The sequence below is a fragment of the Myiozetetes cayanensis genome, unplaced genomic scaffold (genome assembly GCF_022539395.1).
Source record: "Myiozetetes cayanensis isolate MyiCay16 unplaced genomic scaffold, myiCay2020 scf3, whole genome shotgun sequence".
Taxonomy (NCBI): domain Eukaryota; kingdom Metazoa; phylum Chordata; class Aves; order Passeriformes; family Tyrannidae; genus Myiozetetes; species Myiozetetes cayanensis.
The window spans coordinates 64,096,310-64,120,254 of NW_026087521.1; the positions used below are offsets into that span (position 1 = coordinate 64,096,310).

Here is a 23,945-nt window from a genome sequence, read left to right on the forward strand (position 1 = left end):
TCCCAAAAACCAGACTGTGAGCTCACAGACTCCATTTGCCTTCCGAGTTATTTTGATGGGCTGGAAGCCTTAAAATGTACAGTCGCAGAAAGGGTGGGGGAAAGGCATTTGAAGGAAAATGTCAAGGTTTCTCTTCTCCTGTTATTGTTATATTGTGGCAGCAGTAGCACTATCAGCCCAGTGCCCCACTAAACCAGGCACAATATAGGCTTGCTATAACAATGGAATTCCCTCAGAGTGTTTCAAAGGGCTTTTGAAAATGAGGTCTGGAGTATTATACACCTTCAATTTTTTTACACACCTGCATTTACGAACATACAGCAGATAGGACTGCAAACATGGGATGCCTTCAGTGCTAGTCACACTGCAGCAATGCTGAGAAATTCACCTAAATATATTTTACCAAAATGATAACAAATTCCAAGTGAACTTCAGGGTCAAGAAGAGCCCAGGAAACCCTTTTCTCACTATTATTAACAGCTGACTTCCTCTCCCAGTTTGTTCTGGACCTTTCTTTCTTCTTATTTCCCATCAGGCTTTTCTTCTACTCTTCCCTAATGCAGTCACTCCATCTTTGTGTCTCTGTCAATTTGCTTTCCTCAATTACTTTCTCCTCCTTTCCTTTGTCTGCCATCTCATTAATTTGCTGCTCTTCCCTCCATGCTATTGTAATGGCTTTCTGCTAGAGCAGAAGGTACAATCTTTATTTTCTTTGTAGTCTTCTTGTACACGATACTTCTGCAGCACAAATAACCTTCTAACTACAGAACACTAAGCAAACTTACCTTAAATTTTACCCCTTTCAGAGAATCTTTTCACATATCTATTTTTTAATTTGTGAAAATTTGAAGTGGGCACTATTAATCACCATTTTAATAGCAGCACTGAAATATTAAGTAATTCCTGAATGCTATTCACAATATCTTCACATTAAAGCTAGGAGTGGAGCCCAAATGGTTCCAAATCACCTGAGGAAACTGAATTTTTCAAAAGTGCACACAGATTTCATAGTTAGCTGCCTTCAGGTTGGATATACATTTAAATTTTAAGGTTTTCCATAAAGCCAAGCTAGGCAAAAGAACTGACATTGCTACAGGAAATGAATTTCAGTGTCAACAGATTCTTGGGATAGCTATGTGCTCTGAAGAGATAGGTGGAAGGGGCTGTAGGGCAAACAGATTTTTCACTTAGAGAACATAAACTGTAAATAGGATTTGATGAATGAAATGTCAGACTCCTGTATTTATGCAACAGCAGATATCCAGGTATGGTCACATTCTAAGCCTATGCCAGAGCAGCAGTGGGAATACAAGAACTACATAGAGCATGTCTTATTATTTTAGCAAAAACTGAGTGGTTTCCCTCCCTACTCCCCCCTGGATGTTACAAATAAAACTTTTTTTCAGGCTCCTCCTGCCACCCAGGATAGCAGGTGATGTTTAGTCACAATGCTGTAACTGAAAATATACAGCAAAGGCTTGCAAGAAAAGCCCACTCCCACGGGAACCATGGATGTCCTCCAGTTTAGGTTTTACTGGGATGGGTCTCTGGTTATAAACTAAGGAGAGCAGTTCCGGCTACTCAGCAGTGACCTCAGAACAAAGAAAGGCATTTTTCTCTCCACGATGATCTGCAATTTCTGCCTCACTCAGTTTGATATCTCTCAGCTGCAGCATTTGCATAACAAAGCCAAACCACAGCCTGAGGAAGTGTCCTTTGTGAAGTGACAGAACAAAATGACAAGCACTTTCTAAACGACGCCGGTGCAAAGCCACAGGTAAGGTATGTGATGACACAGGCTGGCAGCAGGAGCGATTCTCAGCCAAAGATCCCCTAAATTAAGCGTTACTCAACACACCGGGGGCACAGCGAAGTGCTCCAGCGAGGACACTGCCGTGTCCTGTGAGATGGCAGGTTTGCCAGCACACAGCCTGCTTGGGTGGCATGAATTAGAAGTTGTTTGCTGCGGCCACCTCACAATGGTACCATTCACTAGTGCACTGGTAACACAGTGATTGGCAGCTCTTTGGAACAGTACGGTGCTGCAGCTGGATAATTCCAGCATATTCCTGGTTTAAGCACAATGAGAACATTGAATTCTAATTATGTCCCCGCTTCAGTGTCCTTTCCCTGGGCAGAACAAGCCAAAATCTATTTTCATGTCTCTCCAGCAAAGTTGCACAAGGCATAAATTTGGCCATCTATCTACACTGACAAATCTACTGCTGCTATAATGACAAGAACATTTCTGATATTTACTCTTTCATTCATGCCATGGACTCATTCAATACTGAGGGAGTATCATTCCCCTTTTAAAAAAGGTGGTAAAGATTTTGCAGAAGAACAAGCAATGAAACCGGAGGTGAGAGCGAGGTAGTTGGATCCCTATTATCCTACACTATCTGAATCACACTGCTGTCCCCACAGAATGTTGCCTCTGTACTCAGCAGCTGAGCACTGTCAGAAAAATGGCAATTTTAAAGGGTACCCGTGGTACTACAATGAAATCTGAGTCTGAACCCTGCATCTGCTGCAGCATGTGAAAATTCAATAACACTTCATATTCATGGAGGGACAGCATTCATGGAAGTCCAGAGGTATCCTTTTTTTCACTTGCCTGTACATTGGCTCAGTCCTTTGAAGAGTCATACAGTCTTCCAAACCAGTTATCAGGTGCAGCTATCACCTCTCAAGCTCTGAATATATGCATACACAATGGGAGTTCTCGAGATGTTTAAATAGTTGGCAGCTCATTAACTAGATAGTTTTCTAATCAGCATGTACATTGCTCAGAGATGACCGTGGGTACAAAGCTTCAAGAATGGTGGTATGTCTTGAAAGCATCATTTCAGCATGAGTGATCTGGAACACTGAATGACATATTTCTCTCTGTCTGTCACCACTGGACAGAACTTCAAATTCTTTGAAGAAAGAGCATTTCTTCATCCGTTGTATGCTGAAAGACTTTTGGCTGTGCTTTGGGAACATCTGACTTGCCAGAAAGTGATGATGGGAGCCACTCATGCTCTAAGACACAGAATTTGAAGAGAGGCACAGCCACAGTACCTCTGTGCTGTTTCTAAGACAACACCTCCTGAGAGATCAAGCTGCTACAGCTGAGACCAAGCCTGATGTGTCACCTTCTGTATGGATAGACTCTGCCCTTCTGAGTGCATGGACTGGCCCAACAGTTTCATGTTATCATCAGGTAGCATTTACATCTGCTCCAGAATCTCCTCTTTCACAGTGATACAACTAACAAATCACCTATTAGTTTTCAGAAGGGAAGAGTAACATCTTTTGTTAAATCATCTTAATTTAAAAGTCTATGATCTGCATTCTAATAATCGTTTTGTGGATTATGGTCCCAACTGTCTACTCTGTTAAAGTTTTCATGCTTTATGTTACTGTACCTCCATCTTCATTGATCCAGTAGAGAAACAGATTCATTGTTCCAACTTCAGTTATTTGGTGATCTTCTCCATAGAGCCACAAAACCTGCTGGCAGCCAAACTCCAGGGCTTCTTGCTGGGCATAAATAGCAGAACCATAATTCCTTCAGAAACCAAAAGAAAGAGCAAACAGTTATGACTATCTGGTTGGGTGTCTTCTCATTTTTAAGCAAGATTTTGTGTACATCTATAAGCAAGTGCTCTGCACAGTCACTGCTTGTCCCTGGGATATCTTCATTGGAAGTACTCTACCAGTAGATCATTCGTATCTACAAACCCAAAACTTTGAAGGGCTGAACAGCATCAACAGCTCAAACATATCCATCCAAATTGTCTTAAAAATACCTCTTGTTCCATATTCTGGACATTCTAATTACTGCAATTAAACACCACAGGAAAGCATTTATCTTTATTTAGCAGTTGGCATTCTGGACAGAGAGCAACAATTACCCTGCATCTCATGGCTTAAAAAAAAAGCAAACAAAGAAGTATCATCTACCTCATCTCATAAATATCAGATTAACAGATGAGTAATATATGTCAGATGAATCTCTTGAAGAACAAATATCAGCAGAGGTGAGTTATTTCTCTTCTAGTAAAAGACATTCACAGATCTAGTATCTTTAGGAGCTGCAAATGGGCCTCGAGGAATTCCACATCCTTGAGGAGCAAATGTTATCCTAAAATGCTGCCTACAGAGCAAATCCAACTGAATAATACCTGTTTACTCTCTAGCTGCTTTGAGGGGAAAATAAACCACCTTTTGCTTCTGATGTTCAACAACCGTGAAGACCCAAAGTCAGCAGCTGCAAAACGCTGACCATACTGGAGTCAAGCTCTCACCTCTGGGTATAAATCAAGTCAGCAGTGACTCCAGAATAATCCTTATTTTTCACAGCTGATGTATGAAAGATGCACAGGAAATTATACATTTCTAAAAATTAGCAATAACTCATAAACATCAGACTGGACAGGGGAAAGCTGTTTTCTTGCCCTCTGATTATTCTGCAAGCTCGGCTGAGCAGCAATTGACAGCTCCTAACTCCCTGCCCAGGTAGGGACAATCAGCTTTGTCTAAAACAAAGGTCAAGGATGCATAATCGAGGGACTTATTTAGTCACCTCCAAGTTCCTTGCTCCTGTCAGGTCCTAAGCAGCCTCACTCCTCAGGTGGAGTACCTGGGCACTCACAGTTGTGTTTCTCCTTAACGAGTGATTAGGCCTAGTTCAGTAGAAAACTGCCAGACTAAAGTCAATGCAGATAATTGTCTCTTCTTTCCCTTAAACCCCCAGACTCCCTCTGCTTGCTGCAGATGGCTTGTTGGGACAGCCTGCCAAGGAAGGAGGTCAGCAGCCAGTGCTGCTCCCTGCCCAGCTGGCAGCAGGACGCTGTACTGAATGATGCTGTGCAAAACTGATGTCTTCAGGGTCAACTGCACCAAGGGGAAGAGTGAAAGTATTACATGGACACCTTCCAGATCCAGTTCCCTGGCTTGAGACACTGTAAAAAATCAACCTGGCAGTAACATTCAAGCAAAAATATGCAACTGCATTGTATAAATAATATTTGCAAATTACAATTTATAAATCTTTGTTAGAGCACGTTGTTTGTTTAACTACTGCATTTAATGTCTCTACATCTTCTGGATTAGGTACTTCACTGAAACCCCAGTCTGCTTTGTGAACTATGTAGAGAAATGCAGAATAACGTTCTCTTACCCTCCCACTTTGCAGTCCCCTGTTCCTCCTTTCCAGGCCCTTACGTATTTTGGATCGGCCCATAAGGATATTGGATTAAAGCTTCCACTTGCAAAGTAAGGGCCTACAGGGCTCAGTATGACATACAGGAGGGCTTTAGTCGGCTTCTTCACTCCAAGGGAAGGCTGAAAATAAGGAATGTAAACAAATCAAAAGTCATTGGTATACTTCAAACTTCAGTTTTTTTGGAAACACTGCTTTCAGTGGAACTGCAGCATGAGAGCTTTTAGCAGTGCAATGCAAAGTGCTGAAATGAAGAGAAAATATTTTTGTAACTTCCCCCTGACCCAAGCAACATAACAACCCTAATTTTATATACTGTCACCGTTCACTTAAAGCATTCCACTTAGCTATATGTTATTATAATCTTCTCAAAGAGTTCCAACCTTTTGAGAATTCAGAATTTAGCTTAACAAGGTGCTATATAATTATATGAATTAATCACAGCAGAAGCCTTCAAAGCCTTCTAGGGGAAGGAGTGGCAGGAACCACTGGTAGCAATAACAACAGTAGAGAAACCACTGTCAGCTGCATTAGTGAGGAGAATTACACAGGGCCACTTAGAACTGGCATTGGTAGAGCTGAGTGCTGGCATTGTGAATGACTGTGTGACAACTAAAATTATTTGCCTGCTGAAAACAGTTCACACAACAGCACAGGAAATAACCTGGAATGTATCAGGGTTTTTTCCCCCTCCTCTCTGAGGGGCTTCTCATACTGCAAGTCATCACCATCAATACTTGAAGGTGGAGGTGAAGTTTGGTACTGATCAGAGTCTGAGGTCTGTGGTAGGAGACTCTGCTCAACTTTCTGATTCTGTAAAGCTCAGGACTGACAACAGAATCACAAAATTATTATGTTGAAAGGCACCTCTGGAGGTAATTTTGTCCAACCCTCCTGCTCAAGCAGGGCTACATACAGCTGGTTGCCCATGATTCTTGGGATCTTCCGTACGGCTGAATGGGTTACTATTTTCTCTCCACTCACAGAAACCAGTCTTGTAAAAAGAACAAGCTCATCCCTGGTTTCTAAGATTAAGTCTCCACTGAGAAAAGGTTACTGAACTTAAATGTTTAGGACCAAAGCTAAACAAAGCACAGGAAGCTAAACTGGGAGGTGGGAAGGAAAATAATACTGGAATACTGGAACTACTGGGAAATACAAATAAGCCTTCCCCAGGTACTGAAAGGGTTGTTTTGATTTCAGTCTATCTCACTCCTTCAGAAAGGCTTCTAACAAGATTAACTGAGATCTCAATACTTTTCCTGACCTTTACATGATCATTCAAAAGATTCTGCTGCCTGGTTTCTAATTGTGGTGATTCATAAAAGTTTAGTAGGACATACAATCTGGAAACAACATACTACGTTGTGGAAAGGCCAGATGTGGTGGCTAACCTGAAAAAAAACTCAACAGCAAAAGAATTTCCAAAAAAGGGGAAAATTCAATGTTTAATATCAGTACATTACAATCACTGCGAGGAGGTCCTTCAACCTGAAAATCTGCAACTAGTTTACAAGTGTTAAAATAAGGAATCCTAGAACACATGTGAAACGTGAAATGATCACGTGTGGTAACTACTTACAGACTTGGACATTGCTAAAGAGTAACTTGCCTGGTTTGGAACCCTACATTCTTCAGCTGCCCTGTCCTATGCTCTGCCATTATAAGTTTCTCTCTTGCTACTGCTAAAAAAAAAAAAAAAAACCCAAACAAAGGAGCTCTTATAAGGCCAGGTTTGTCTGGGTTCTATACTGAATAGACATGAGAATTTGTCCTCAGTTCTGTTAGAAGTGTCTCTCAAAAGAGCCATCTTAACTTAACGGGTAGAATCTTCTGAAATCACTTCACTAAAGTCAGGATGGAGGTACGGGGTTTAAATCACGTTCCCTCATGCTTTCTCCAGACTATTAGGATTTTAAAGGCATACACTAGCATGCCACAAATAACTATCCTTTCGGTGCAAACCTTAAGTTAATGTAAATTTTTCCGTTCACATTATGAGTAGTCAATCCAAGTTTACTTTCTGTGCTCTGAGCCCATGTGCCCACTAAGTGGCAGTGTGGTCAACATTAAATTCGTGCAGCAGCGCTACAGGTGAGGATCTCAAAAGTAAAAACACAAAACCAATCTGCCCCCGAACTGTAATCCTGTCATCTACTGACTGCTGCATGTTTCTCTTTACGGATGGAGGCTTTTGTGTCATACCTAAATACACAAAGGTTAAGAGGGGGAAGAAAGTGTTTCACACCTCAGTTCCAATTAAGGTAGGACGGATGTACAGGCTGGCAGCGGTTGAGTATGGGACCCACTCCTTTTCCACCTCCACAAGCTTCAGGATGCACTCTAAGAGCTCATTCTGGTCAAAAGACTGGGAAGGAAAAGCAAAGGGAGAAAAGTAAATGGAGATATGTAGCCAGAACATTCTGTGGTCTTTACAGATCCAGATGCTGCAAGGAACACTTCATCAACTAATGTAACAGTGACAGTCCGTAGGGGTTCACAGGACCTACATATATCATCTTCCTTTAGTTAATTCTTTACAGAATTAAAGATCCCATGGTCTTGGTCATTGTGCCTTTTTGTACAGTATTCTGCATGTCCTCCTCTGGTCCAAAGTAGCATCCTGAGATCTACTTCATCATCATCATCATCATGGCTAGGCTTTGCGAAAGAAGATTTGGGGAGATACTAAAAAGGAGCCATTGACCCTTCTTGCCTTCAAAGCACATGGACAGAACTCCCCGTGCAGCCAACACCTTCACTTTGGCGTGCAGTAAGCTATGGCACCACCTCCTCTGCAGAAAAGTGCTTTGGGTTACAACCCCAGGGGGCCAGCAAATCTCCCAGTTTTACAAAGTTCCCAAGTTCTTACAGCTAATAAGCCTAGGAGGAAATTCACTGGCCAAGGTACAACTGCTAAAAGCAGTATTAAGTTGCTGGCATGACCAAAAACGAAGGCAGTCAGAGCCTGAACGACTTAACCAAAGTGGAAAGAAGAAAAGGAAGACCATTAGTGCCAGAACAGAATAATCAGCTGTGTGCATGCAAATACCTGCACCATTCCTCAGAAACAAACTGTACATCTGAAACAGCAGGGAAACAACAAAGCAAAAGATTGTTCTGATTTGTTTATTAAAAGCATTTCATACAGTTTCTTTCACTGAATAAGATCTGTTAACCAAATTTAACTGGACTATCGAAGAATTACAGTGGTTGATAAATAGAAAAGTTTCACAAGTTTGAACTCTGAAAATGGAAATATGCTCTGATTAGGGAGGGCAAGATGCCTTGGCTACGTACTGGCAGAGTTGTTCTCCTTGCTGACCGCGCCATCCTGTCCATGTTGAGAGTTGGCCGGAACAGGCGGATTTTGCCATCCACTCCCCGGTAGGCCTTCATTCCTTCAAACAACTACCAAGCCAGAAAAAAAAGGAGAGAAAAGAAACCAAATAATGACTGAGATGTGTCATCCCACAAGGATCTGTGCAAATGCAGAGTACACCCTTTGGAAACAAAAGAACTTCACTTTTGCTGCTCACAGTACTCAAAGCACAAATGCTAACTAGTGAATTCTGGCAATACACTCATGTGAGATAGGATTATGAAGTTTGTATTATGAAGATGACCTGCCTATACTTCAGATGTGTCTTTCTCTGTCAGGGAACTTAATGATAACCTTTTTTTTCATAATTTGGTTACATACAGCAATTAAAATTTGTAACATGTGTTTGACTTAACTCCCTTACATCCTGACTGACGCCTGTGACTGAGCCAAAAGAGTATTCTCCCTTAAATAAAGGATCTATAGAATTTTATGCTAATAATTTTTTAGAGCTCTGTCCAAAGCACATTTTTGGTACCAAGTATAAGGTAATTAAGAGAATTCTGTTAAAAGTTCTTGCTGTAGTTGTAGCAAGATCTTAGTCACTTATTTCCCTATATATCCCTATGCTATGGAAGGGGGCTTAGCCTGCATGAGAGAAGGATGCATCAGCCTTACACTAGAGGAAAAATGCTTGACAATGTTTTCTTCATATACTTTACAGGAAACTTAAATTCAACATAATTATCCAGTCAAATTGCAGAATCCAGATGACTGGATTCACCATTTTACCAGAAACCCCTATACAATCAGTGCCCTCCCAGCAGAATGCCCTACAGCATCTCCTAATCACAGCAAAAGCCATATGCCCATAAAACACCCATAGTTATTTTCAGATAAATAAATACCCAGTTATTTTTACAGATTGATAATTTCTGGTTATACTTATGGACAAAACCCACATGTATTCTATAAGATCACTCTAATATATACATATATATATACACATATTATTCAGATTAAGTATTAAAGGGTCACTTACGCTTATAGGCAAGAGTTCAGACTTTCAGAATTTATTTTCTAAAGCATTTCTTTATATGTGAATTTCAGTAGCATTTCAGAAATTCTATGAATTTAACTGCATCACTGCTGTCAGTCTCCTCAGGCTTCTCCTCCTCTGACTGTTCCACAAAAAGTGGCTAGAACTACATCCCATGTGGTTGGAAGTCTACACATGTAGCTTTTTTTATTTGGGAAAAAAATGATCCTGTATTTTTGTACGAGTAATGTAGTAGAATACTCCAGGTTTCATTATTATTAAGTTGTTTAATATCTTCCTGCAAGGGTCAGTGAAATGCATTGTTTAGAAAGCTTTTGTGCAGTCCCATGGCAGAGCTAGGTCCTTCCACATGACAAATTTTAATTGGGTTTTAACTGGGTTGCAGGAATCCTGGTAATTTTCCTCAGGCTATGTGCCAACTAAGTAGCAGAACCAGAATTAAAACCCAGAACTGTTTACCTTCAAAATTTAACTTTTTCCTATGGCAATGCCAGACTTATTAAAGGCTTTACAGGCAGTTTTGAAAAAATAAATTGTTCCCAATGTAGACACTGTAGCTACAAGAAAAAAATCTGTATCTTTAATAAAAGAATGGCATATCTGGTGATATGGATGATACTTAGATACAGTTTTTATCGGGCCAGTTACTAACTAATGCCACATTTTTGGAATCCTACTTTCTTATCAGTTTTTCACCCACCCACCCACCCTTCTCCCAAACACATTCACAGAACTTTTAATGAGAGGGAAAAGGGAGGAATGCCACTACTAAGATCTGATCAATGGTTTGAGAGAAGCAAGAATCACATCATTACTGAAACACAAAGCCTTCACAAGATGTTAATATTTTTCTCCAAAAATAAATACTTTTAACCTTCCAGAGCTCAGTAAAACCTTTCACTCATTAAAAAGGAAGATAGTAATGTGTTCCAGAAATGCTTAACTTGAATAAAAGCAACTGTTGTGGTTGGTTGATGGTTGGTTGCTACAATGGTGTGAAAACAGAATTATCTGACATCCGTACATCACGGGAGCTGGATCTGGAGTTCAGCAGATCCAGATTACCACACTGCATCATGGAGGGCAAGGAGGAAGGGGAGGGAATGCCAAATTCATCACTTTTATTATACCCACTGTGTATTCATTGAGCCACAGCAATGACACCAGATTCTCCTCTGTCTGTCCTCTTGGCTAGAGGAAACGTGATGCAATAAGGATAAAAGAATAAAAAAAAAAATGGAAAAAAATAAGAGCATATTCATATTAGCAATGATTTCAGACTGGGCCAGAGGCCAAGCATTAATGCAATATGGTACTATGAGTGAAATATAGATTTGGGACTCCAGCGTGGTTTCTTACTTCTTGGGCAGATCAAGAGCTGCAGCCTTAGTCATGGGGGTATTTAAATTTACACAGGACCTTTGAAGGCTTGGTGACTAGATGGAGAAAAAGTCAGTAAACACAAAAAAAAGCAGTGAAGGCAGGAGCTTGGGGACAACAAGCAGGGAAAAGCTTGGTCGTTCCCTTATACCAGAGGTTAAAATAAAAAAAAAAAATAAAAAAAAAAATAAAAAAAAAAGCACAAGCGACTCCACACACTTCAGTGGAGACACTCCCACCTAGCCAGAAGTGGGAGGAGGAGTGGGCTTCCATTTCAGGATATGTGCCCTCCTGAGCCTCCCACACAGGTGTGAGTACAACCAAAGCTGCTCTGGAGGCACAAAGGGCAGCTTCAGACAGCAAGCAGCAGCTGAGCACGGGAACTGTTAACCACGCTGGCTTCCAACTTAACATTTCACTTCCCAAAGTTCCTTGCTGTACACTCTCTGCTTAAATACACTCACATGTGCTGAATGCATCAGATGCAGTTCTGAGCTCTCCAGACTTGTTCAGAGTTTCAAACAAGCACCTGTCTAGTCTGTTCTGCAATCCAACCTATCAGCCTTTAAACCAGCCTAAAATAACTTTCACAAGGTGCCTGTTCAGTCCCCAAACTAAAGCTGGTCCCGGAATTTCTCACGGTCTTATCCAGTGCTTCATTAAGTTACATCAGAGACAGTAACTGGACCTACCCACCATCAGTAAAATAGAATACTTTCTCAAATGAATTTGTCACCACACAAGAAAGGGTTCACCTTCACTAGGTCAGAATGTTAAGTGAGCTAGAATCCACAGGCCACAGCTGCTTCTGAGTTATACTAACACAAACATAACCCTGTTGTAAACTATGCAATTACTCTGGAAGTACATCAGTCAACAAAACAAAACATAACTCAATACTAATAAACTTAAGACAGTAATAGTCCTTGTGTTCCCAAGCTGTGGCTTTAAGAGCTAATAAAACAAATTAGTGGCTTCCAAATCAATTCAGTACTCACTTCTATAGCATAATGCAGGGACGAGGAGGCTGGATGCAATGAAAGGTTCTCCAGTGGCTTAATATAGGGTTTCTCCCATCCTGAAGCCAAGGACCATTCAATTGTCAGCATATTATCCGTGAACACAGTTCCAAATACCAAACCATTGGGGTCTGGTTTTTCCTTGAAAGTTGTAGCTGGCGTGATAATCAAGTCGGAAGCCTGAAGGAACATGGAGACAAAAATGAAGCGTATCAAAATAATTAAGCCAGACTGATTTAAAAATTATTCTGCATCAGTGAACACTGACAAACTTTGATATTTTCTCTGTAGGGACATTTAATGACATAATGGTTACAGGCAGATAACCTCAAAGTAGCTGGCTAAGTATTCACACTGTGCACACACACATATACACAGTGCTGTTACACAAGAAGTAGCATATTTTGAAACTCTGTTAAGCTGGGGAAGCATTACAGGGTGCAAAACCAGAAATCAGATGAAAATCTCTTGGACACTTAGGTTAACATATCTGTACAAGTTCCAGAAACACCCAAGTGCTGTACCCCAGATCATAAGCTGATCAACAGAAATTAATCCCCGTCACAACTAAGTGGATGTTGTGCCAAATTTCCATTAATGTATAAAACCGATGTGAGATCAGAGCCAGCAGTCAGTGGATTACCTGTGTCACAACTTGTTCATTCACACTCTTACTTTCCTAGAAAGATCCCATTAGCAAAAAGAGGCTAAATGTTTCCCTGCATGAGGGACTGGAGGGGGACATGACTAGCTGCAGAGATGCACCCTCAGGGTTTTGTGCAGGTTTTGTCTGGGATAGAGTTAATTTTCTTTATGGTACCTTCTAAGGTGTGAATCATCCAAAGAACAGCAGGCAAAGAAGGAAAGCAGGATCTCTGGTATACCACTCTCCTTTTATACACAGGTATGGGCTAAACAACTAGAGAGGGCTACAAAGTGGGCAGATTTGACCCACCCTCTCCATTCTCTTTCTTGCAAGTGCACTAAAAAGGCAGTTCTGCAAGACATATTGCTGAACTGGACTTCTCAAACCCAGCACATGTTTTGCAAAATGAGATAAAACCAGTCCCAAGCTTTTTCAAAAGAACACGTGCACTCCTGCCTCTGTAAACAACTTAATTTTCAAGATGATTTTAATGAACAAAGGCCTGTTTTTTATTGATTAGTTGTTTTGGATTAGGTTTGGTTTGGTTTTTTTTTCCTTTGCTTGGTGGCTTAGATGTTAAATTAACTTAGAGCAGGAGCACACGAATTGCTAAAAGCCTGTTTCAAACTCTCTCCAATTATAGGGCTTGTCTAGATATTACAATGCATTAGCCTTGTTGAATTTATACATAATCTGATGAAACAACAATTACTCTTCTTAACTTTTCCCTTTATTCTTCTGACAGTAAATGCTCCAACGGAAAAAGCACTATCTAATGATGTCCTGAAAATAAAAATTAATTTTACCTGGCAACCTCTTACCACATGCTTTAGAAAAAAAAAAAGACATCAAAGAAGAACATGAATCAAAATAAAAGCCACAGAGGATTTTTTACAATTATCCACAACACAAGACTCAGCTCAGGAAAACACTCATTCAGGAGCAGGATGTTAGTGGGGCTTTCTCTGCCCACCATCACAGCTTCAAAAGAACTTCTTCCAGTGGTATCAATACCTCACCCTGGAGTCCAGGCTTCTACCTCATCTCAGGTCATTTTCCTTGGGGTAATTATCTTTACAATAAGCTGGCCTGGGGGTCATAATTATCATATGGAGTCTCATCCCCTAGGACTCCCATCAGTGTCCTGATTTCTGCTTTTATGCCTCAGTTTGCCACTTCCTCAGTGGCGGAGGCACAACTAGTTGAAAGGCAGCACTTCAAAACTGTTTGCTAAGCTCATCAGGATCAACAAATAGCTTTTATTTGAGGATGGGAAAGGATTTTATCCTGGCTATTCTTACAGATCCACAAGCACACATTAGAGGGAGCAGCAAGATGCAGCCACAAGTGACAAAACATGCTCACTTGGGAGCATTTGGGCTCCAGTTTTGGCCACCAAAGATACTTCTCCCCCCACTGGAGATGTGAGGTTCAAGAGGCCAGCCAAGCACTCACTATTTCGAGTGACTGCTCAGAGCAGTGGCCCATAATACTTAGTTCTCAGCCCCAAGGACTGGGGACTTTCTGCAGTCACAGGCAGAAATCACTCACTGGATTTCAGGTTGAGTCACTTGAAGGCAGAAAGTGTAGAGAAGTAGGTGTGATGCTTATCCAGGAAAGAAGCAAATAATTTCCAGAGCACAGAGCTTCCTGGAGCTGCACGCTCTGAACAAGGAGACCAACCACTGTTTCTTACCTCCTTCAGCATTTAGGAAATCCAGCTTTTGTTCAACAATTGTGCCAACACCTGATTCAACCGTGTCAGGTACAGCACTTCACCCACAACAATTCCTTCAAACAACAGTAGGAACACCCTGTATAAGACCTCAAATATAGGTTAAACTGCACAGAGCTGTAGGGCAACTATCATTCAACAGGTAGAAAGGCAGATTTCTCTCAACTTTTTAGTCATGTAAAGTCCTGAGAAGCTGCACTTAAGATTTTTTTTGACATTACTTTCTTAAGGCTCTTTCCCCTTTCCCATTACAATGTCTTTTTTCTCCTTCTTCTCATCAAGCAATGCAAGTTAACAGTGTACAAAAGCACCTGAAGCTTTCAGAATCCCAATGGTTTTCATGTCAAGACACCATCAAGTGCTGCAATACATTTAATGTTGGTTTTTTTCCACGGAGGGTGATGTGCTGGGAGGATGGGTTGGAGGGTCATCCTTGGAGTGCTCTCCCCCACAGTGTGGTCTGCACCACGTATTGCCACCACCCTCAACCTCTTCTAGGTCCCTGAGTAACAAGGCTCCCTACACAAACACTTTGCCTGGCTCACAGAGCCTTTTTTTTTTGCTTCACTTGATCAAGCAGCACCAGCAGGAGGGAAACCAAACACTCTTTTGAAGTCAGGGAGGTTCAACACTCTGTTGAACAAGGGGAGCAGAGCAAGGCCAGATGACAAATGCCAGGGGTACTGATTAAGCATCAATGCCTATTACATTATTATCACTCATTAAAAAATCACCACAGTGCTCCCCTGATATTACCTATGACCTTTATAAACAGCAATTTATTTCTTTATTTACCAACATTCTCCCAGCCCTGAAAGCATCATATTGAGGATGCATTAAGGATTGGCCTTAGCACACATCCACATCTCCACTGTTTGTACTGCCAACACACAGGGGAATTTTCAGCTGGGTTTGTGTTTTGCTTGCTTTGTTTACCAACATGTTCTCAAGCACCTTCTGATGCTGGTGCCTAATAAAAACCATTGAACTGGAAGGAAAACCAGTAAAAGCAGAACAAAGAGGGTAAGGGAGGTAAAAAAGAAGCAGATGTGGCACATGGTCTGTTCAGTGCAGCTATTTGGCCTCATGTTGGCTACAGAAGAATGACAAAGACATAGTTCCAGGCCTGCAAACTCTCCAGGTTGCAGCCGAACAGCACATACAAGATGTATGTGCCTATGGCCCAGCCAAAGGCACTCTGGTAAGGAATAGGAAGAATCAGATTGCCCTGCTTGTGTAGGGAGTGGTGGGAAGCCAGTTGGATAGTGCTGATTTTCAAGGCTTTCATAGCAACAGTACACCTACAAACAGCCACTGGCTCACACAGACACACTTCCTTTGAAAAGCCCCTCATCTGGAAAATGCCTGCTGACTCCAGTGCAACATCTTCCAGGGCAAAGCTTTACCCAGCCCAAGCAAAGAAGAAATAACGTGACCTCCGGGAACTAAAGTTCATCATTTGATCAAAACAGATCTTTTCAATTATGAGCTGGGTCAAATTAAAAGTGACGTGCTGGTTGGTGTCAATTCTAACCAAAGCTGCAACAAGACATCCTGGTGCCTCTAGCCAAGTTGTCAGTTTAATGCTTGTTCTACCCAGCCTTTGCAATACCCTTAAGTGGGTCTGGAGCTGAGAGCAGCCCCTGGCCAGAGCTGTGACTGTCATTACTCCATTCCTACCTTTATCACACCAGACAACCGTCTCAGGTAAGTACAGATGGCAAGCACATATTTTGTCCTACTCTTTCCACCAAGTTCTGTCAGTGCCTTCCCAAATGATCTTTGGCTGTAGATATTTTCACTGCACTGAAAATACTAGACCACAAGCAGCAGGTTGGGCAGCTCTAACAGGTGTAACTCATTTGACACACTTAAATTTTTCTAAATGCTGTGCTGGGCCGGGCCAGGCATTTCTATCACTTACTTCAGTAAAAACAGACCTGGCAGCCTCAGCTGTAAAATAGCTTACAGGTTACCTCACTAAAGCAAGGTTACCTCACTAAAGCAGCAAGTTTCAGCAGAGATCCTCAACACGTTGACATCCACTCAGTGAGACTGACTGTAATCTACTCTGAAGCAACCTCCCTGACTTCCAGTCAAGATGATTCATTCAAGATTACAAAGCAACTGCAGTAATTATTTTTTATTACTTATGCTGAGTTTGTAAGCATATTCTAGGAAAGATCAGGGCCTTCTGATGTAATAACAAACAAGGAAGCGTAGGGCAAAATCAAGTAACTTGCTTTGCCCTTGCACTTGTGAAGAGCAAAATGTGGTTGCAGCAGTGGAGCCAATTTGGAGAAGAGACAGATTACAAAGAATATGGGGAATAAAGGGGAAAGGTAACAAAGCATAGCTGGGAGGAGCTGGAGAGATTGAGACTGAGACTAGACAGAATGGTTTAGAGGAGGGCTCCAGGGATCAGGATGCTTTACTGCCTTTCAGTCCTTATGGCTGTGGCACTCTCATTATTGCTTCTGGGCCCTCCACAGCACACATATCTCTGTCCCAAGGAAGCTGTTCTTTCTGATGGAGCAGCTACTTTTGCCCCACAGCACCTTCTACCTGGCCTCCTCCTACATGACAGGCTGAGGAGAAAAAGTCTGCACTGCCAAGGAGAACCAGTGATGGGGAACTTTGCTCCAGACCCTTTCCCAGCAGTGTTGCTCTTCTCTGGACACACTCCAGCACCTCAGTGTCTTTTTTGAAGTGAGAGGCCCAAAACTGAAAGAAGGATTCAAGGCACAGCCTCACCAGGGATTCAAGGCACAGCCTCACCAGTGCCGAGTACAGAGGGATGATTACTCCCCAAGTCCTGCTGGCCACACTATTGCTGACGTAAGCCAGGATGCCATCAGCCTTCTCGGCACGCTGATGTTCACATACATTTGGCTGCTGTTGACCAGCACCCCCAGGTCTTTTTCTATCAGTCAGCTTTCCAGCCACTCTTCCCCACAGCTGGAGGGTTGTCTGGGGTTGCTGTGAGTTGTGGCTGAGTGCCTGACAGGGTGGGAAGCAGACCTGTGCAGACTGGTGGCTGGAATGCTAATGGGATATTGAATGGATCCAGGTCTTCAGTGTGCTTAGGACACCACTCTGGAGCAGCGCTTTGCCCATGTGGGGGCTGTTCACATGTCTGAGCCCCATCTGCCCCCACAGTCTCTGCCTTGCCCTGGCACTGGGAGCACGTGTCCTACCGTGTCCTGGGGAGCAGTGGGAGTACACCTAGGCTGATGCTGAGGCTGCCAGCAGACCTAAGCCACCTCAGACCCCCTGCTCTGGACTCCATTCCCTGTTCTGGCTGAGTTGGGATGCCTGATCCAGGCAATGCCCCGGCTGCCACAGCATGGCAACAGCCTGGGCTCAGGGCAGCTGTGACCCACTGGGTCTGGGCAGCACTGCCAGCTTTGGGAGGTTGTAGATACTAGGCTGGCCAAAGTCACCTATTAATTCACCTTTGGAAGCTCTCTTCTCTTCAGGAGGTTTCTTTTTGGCCTTGCAGCCAATGAGCAAGATACCACCTTTCTCCTGTAATTCAGCTGTGTTGTTCTTCAGATATCCAGCTGCAGATGGTAGAGGACTGTCCCCATTTTCTTGCTGACCTGAGCAGAGCTCTTATCTGGCTGGAGAAGCTCATCCATTAGATATTCCAGCCCAGCAGCCTCGTACAGAAGGATTCAAGCTATTCTGTGTTGGACATAGTTGCTTCTCTAGAGCAGGTACTATGAGCAGCCCACAGGGAATTGAAAATTGGTCCAGGAAGAGCCTCCCACCTCATGGGCCTGTTTTCTGCAGGCCACTGTCATGGATTATGCTTAATAACTACTACTGCACAAAAAATGGCTTGGGTCAAACTCTTGAGAGGAATCAGGGGTGACACACCATCTTTTCCATCAGTGGCATCTGAGCAGAGCCAGGCTGTGCAACTAGAAAGTAGCTGCTGACACCACAGCAGCACCTAATTCCGTAAAAAAGGAGGATATTTATGTCCTACAGGCCTCGAGTAAACCAAGGTCTGTGGGTTTGTTTCTTTTCCCATCCCCTCCTTTGGAAAAGACTGTTAGTTTCCTGGGGCAGAGACCATCCCTTTCTGTATAGGGCTATGCCTCTATGGCTCTGATACCGATAATAAAGTCTATAATAAAAATAATAGGAACACTAAGAGTTCTATCAACTCAGAACAGAATAAAACAGAGTCAAATAAATCCTTAGAAATCTATTACTAGCTTGTAGTTATAAAAGTAATGTTAATGTAAGTTATCCTATAATCCCTTTGCCATCTATACTATTTTAGATTTACAGCAGAGCCTGAGGCTTGAAAATGGAAAGTGTGCCAAGATACAATAAGATTTGAACAGGAAGAAAACCCTAATTTTCCTACTATAAAAAAAAAAAAAAAGGAGAAATAAAATATAAGAAAAAAGGTCTTCTGCAGTCTCAGGGAGAATACCCAGAAATCTTTCAATGTAAAGTTTCCCCGAGACTTCATCCAAGAATATGTTAGCACATGTAATTGGACTGGGGCCTGGAATCATTGCATCAGGTTGACTGTACGCTGGGTAATAAACCACAGAACAAATGACAAAGCAAAAGAGAGTCAAGGCTCTGAATCAGTTGCAAAGTCAGTCATGGAAACAACATAAAACATGGCTGGAAGGACTTTGTCTAGTCCATTCTCTGCAAGGCATCCAACCTAAACTATTCATAACAGATACTTATCAGATACTTGTCAAACCAAAGAATTAAATATTGCTACACTCTGCAAGCATTGGGAAGAAAAGAAGGGTGGCACAGCATACTGCTGGCTTCTTTAACCTTTCTCCTGATCTGACAGATGCCCCAGCTCTCACGCAGGAATCTTTGATCCGGAGCAGTAGGCAGGGAAGTAAACCTGCTCTGACAAGACAACAGATAAGTGGCTGGAATTGACATAAACTTCTTGCCTTAGAGAATGAAAACAGAACCTAGGGCAGCAGCACAGCTGAAAACACAGTCTGAAGCTCCCAAAACATACCAGAAAGGAAATAAACACGTTGGAAAGCTGCAGTAAGGCTAGACTATAGAGAAAACATTGAAGAAACTTATTTTGTCCTAAAAAAACACTCAAGCACATGGGTAATGCATAACATCATTTATTTCAATAACACTAACTAAATTTTAAGAGTTTTTCGATATGTTGCTGAAATGCTGCTTGCACAACTTCCCACTCATTTGATCCAAAACCCACTTAAGTTAATCAAGACCCCTTCCTCCAGCTTTGTAGGAATTTGGATCCTAAGGGAGGCAAAAGTACCTGAATGTTTATAGCCTCACCCATTTCTACTACTTCAGGAAAATTATATGGATTTATAATTGTTAGGTTTAGGGTCTTTTATTCCCTTACTCATTAGTCTGTTCTCCACTGACACATTTCAGAAGACATGTTCTTAAAGTTAAGAAAGATGTAAGAATGAGGTTCCTACAGATCCTAAGGAAACCTTCTACCTCATACTTAGGAAACCTTAAGGAAAGCATCTATTTGATTTTAATGAGGTTTATCTACTCTACTCCAGTTAATATTTTTTTCAGATCTAGGAAAAACAGGCATCTTGTATCTCGCCTATCAAAAAACTATATGAAATATTTCAAACATGATTATGTATACAAAATTCAAACCACCAAGATGCTGATAAGACTGTTAAACATGGGGATAAAACCTAGACACCTTATCACATTTCAGTCCTTTAAATCACTTCTGTCTGCTAATAGCAATACCAATTCACTAAGCAGGGTGATCAGAAAGTGTGAGCAGGCATTAATGCAATCATTGCACTGCTCTGAAATACACACTGCTGTAGCTCACTGTTACCAAAGAGGATAAAAATCCTCTTTGGCCATGCAAATGCATTTTATGTCTGCAATGTAGATATACCTGGGCTTTAGATTAGAAAGAAAGAAGCAACTCCATATAGGGAGACACAGAATGCACTTCTGTAATAGTGGGAAGTCCTCTCACAGGCTCATGTGCAAACATTTCCATAAAAAAACCAACTAGGACCATTCTTCACTAATGGAATACATTAACTTAGTACCTTATTCACATGATTCACTATTAATACATACTGCTTCTTCTCAGAAGATCTGGCAGCTTGGTTAATGCAGTTCCTGATGCTGTGCTGCTCCTTGCCTCACAACCGCTGTATTTCTGCATTGTAGCATAAACACAACGTTCCATTTTTAGAAAGAGTTTGCCTGGGAGAAGGTTTGAGACTAACACAAGATGAGGGCTCTCACTGGCCTGTGACACAAAACTGGAATAAAGAGATCTGACATTTCACTGATAACACATCTTTGCACAGCGGCACAATGTTTTAGGTGTAAAAATAAAGCTGTACAAAAACAAGCCTTATAAATTTGGTCCACCAAGATTTAAGACACGACTCTCTCCTGGTTTGGGAAAAGTCATTTCTATTTCAAATGAAGCAAGCGAAACAAAAAATGAGGTATTTACATCTAAGCTTCTCAAAAAAAATAGCCATGTTGAAGGAGGATATGAATTGCAAACCTAAATTTCAGACAAACAAGTTGGAAATATTTCCCATGAGTAGCCTGGCCAGTCACAAACGTGCTATGTGGAATAACCAAGAATAGAATCCTAATCTCACTTGTCCGAGTCCTGAGCAGTTGCAATTAAATCTTCTTACCCTGATTTTAATAAGCCTGTAGACATGCCAAGAAGTAGATTCATGGAATGCAGGCATTCAGCAGTTGTAATTTCATATGGAATTTCAAAACCTTCTAGAAATACAAAACTCTTTTATCTCACAGTCTCTTGCATAGAGGTTACGGGAATAATTTCAAACATTCAGTTAACCACACCTGCCTTTTTCTCTTATCCCATCTCTCTCTCACACCTGTAGAAAGAAGGTAAACTTACAAATTGCCATGAATTTCATTGTTTGATCTGTCACTGAAACTGCCACAGTCGCCATTTCTTTCAGCTCAGTACTTTCTTAGAAACAGGGACTAAAGACAGAATTAACATAAATCTTTTCCAGCTCACTAGGCTGGCAGTTCGTGGAGATATAGAGATAACTAAGAGAATACTATGTATATATTTGAAAAAAGGACTAAATTCTCTTCCTAAATGGTACTTTCTATTCCTGTGTGTTCAGCAAAGAAAACATTTAATATCAAAGCTGGGGACTTGATATCACAATGACATTGAAATTTAAGTAATCTTGGAAAAAGGTGTGGACACTATGGATTTTACAAGTTTTGAAGTCAGTTTATAAATTTGCTTTGGGAATCACTGGCTGGTGCTATGCCTTGTGTTTTAAAAACAATTCTTCACCTTGGGAAAAATAAATCCAGAAAATGATACAAGCTACATGTAATCTCCAAAATTCTAGTACAATTTCTGTGCTTCTACAGACACCAACTATATCTTAGGCTCCTAGTGAAAAAGAAGTTAAAACATCACTTTCTCTGTGCTGTAAATCAACTCAGCCAAACTGTCCCCTGACTATTTTCCTAGCAATTTCCTTTTATCTTGGCTAAAAGCTCCTGCTATTTGTTAAAGACAATTACCTTTATTTGCAAATCCTTCAGCTTCAGATAATGGGACAATCTTGTTCCTCAACTACAACTTAGAAAACCTACTTCCTAAAAGCCTGCAACTATTTGAAGAACATTACCCGCTTGAGGAGAAACAGAGAACCACTTGCCATCAAGCTGAAGCTGGAAGGAGCTGCCACACATCTCAAATTCTTTCCTAATAACTGAAGAGAGAGCAGCAGACACATAAACCACTTTCAGTTGGAGAATGGACTAGATAGCCTAAGGTTCTAAGACAAAAAATATTTGGAGATGTCTTACTGTGTAATGTTATACACACAAACACACGGATATCCTATTGATCATCTTTCTTTCACTTCTTCGAGACAGTTTATATAAAAGCAGATTTTCTGTGTATGTATTTAGAGGAGTTACTGATTATCATAAAATCAAGATATTGGTTAATTTCTATAATAAACTTTTCCCCATTCAACTCAACATAAAGGACATGTTCTATCTGATCAATCAAAATTTAAAATGTGGTCTAATATAGAAATTAAAATGGCAATATGGGGCATTCTCCCAACAATCCCGACTAAACCCTAAACCCACAGAGGATTCAACAGCTTCAAGACAACAAAAAGCCTCACTGAGTGTCCCTATGCTTTGGCAGGTAAGTAATTTATTGATGTCAGTAGGAAATTACAAATTGATACAAGCCGGAAAGAGATTGAAAACATATAAAGCATGTAAACTGGTTTATGTTTGTCAGCCTTGTATGTAATGTGGTAACTGTAATGCATGTATTTCCTCATTCCAAAAACATTTCAGTGTTCCCTTGATCCATATGCTCTGAGCATGTCAGTAACTTTACCTACTGCTCATATAAAATAAAATCAAAAGAAAACCTCTCTGTACTTCCTGAACTCTGCGAGGAGTGGAACTTTCACCAGGTCATGCTAATGTGACAATGTGATACAATTAGTCTGGATTTTAAAAATATGTTTTAAGAATTTGACTTCTGTATTTTACACATTTTTAATCTTTGCATTGAAGGGGAAGCAAGAAAATTTTGTGAGGCAACAGTTTTCTGTTTTACAGAAAACAGGGTCAGAGAATTGTTTATTTGTTATTGTCAGTGACATTTTCACATATAGAATAGTTCTCTAAAATAAAACTTAAAACTGTCTATTATCTCAAAATGGCTTAGTCCCTCTCCCAGTTCCCAGAATAAGAAACCTATAACCCACTATATTTCATTATATAGTTTCATTAGTGTAAACATGGTTACAAATCACCGTAATGTAAAACTTACATTGGCAACCTCTCAATTTGAGCCACAAATTGATTTCCTGCATTGGAAATAAATTTTCATTTTTTTTTTTTTTCTAGTGTAAAATACATTACAGCTTTAGATTCTGTGGAAAAACTGTCAGATATTTTTGTTGGGTTTTTCTGCAGGTTATACCTATAGTGTGGAAATAATCTTTATGTTCTAATTTGTGCAGTATCTGGCACAGTGTCAGCTAGCTCACAGCTTGGGCTTTGAAGCATTACAGCAGCGCAAGAAACAAATACTAAAAATACATAATTATAGATAATTCACCATATCCAGCATCTCTCACAGCTAGACAGGAGCTGGCTTCAAACTGGAAGCCTTGCAAATGTATTACCACAGCACTGCACTCGGTCTAGCAAGTCCAAGATCCCAACAGGGATCATCAGTTTAAGCACAGCACTGCATTAACCTGCCTGTACGGCTTCCAGTCTGCCATGGGCTCACATCCCACTGGCCTGGAGCCTGGGAAGGTTGAGTCTGTCTGGAGAAACACTCATAGTTATTTAGAGTAGCGTGAGGAGCCGTTCAGATACAGAAGCTCCACTTATACATTTCTCATTCTACCACCACCAGTCTTCATATAAGCAAGTCAGCCCAGATCCACTTGTAAACTACAGCTGCTCTGCTCTGCTTCAGCACAGCAGACTAGTCAGTATTTCCTAGAAAGTCTGCACCACTTTGGCACACTAAACAGGC

General features: G+C 41.2%; 1 protein-coding gene across 2 annotated transcripts in view; it reads right to left on the reverse strand.

The window, feature by feature from the left end:
• The window catches only part of BCAT1 (branched chain amino acid transaminase 1), a 62,061-nt gene that overhangs the window by 17,792 nt on the left and 20,324 nt on the right, over nt 1-23,945 (reverse strand). Inside the window, exons 3-8 of one of the 2 annotated variants that reach the window (XM_050325189.1) lie at nt 11,973-12,173; nt 10,729-10,785; nt 8,513-8,623; nt 7,461-7,580; nt 5,171-5,334; nt 3,414-3,556 (exon numbers count right to left, since the gene is read on the reverse strand). In XM_050325189.1, the coding sequence (XP_050181146.1) occupies nt 3,414-3,556; nt 5,171-5,334; nt 7,461-7,580; nt 8,513-8,623; nt 10,729-10,785; nt 11,973-12,173 (796 nt within the window). The remainder of the gene's footprint in view (nt 1-3,413; nt 3,557-5,170; nt 5,335-7,460; nt 7,581-8,512; nt 8,624-10,728; nt 10,786-11,972; nt 12,174-23,945) is intronic. The other variant, XM_050325191.1, reaches the window with a different exon arrangement.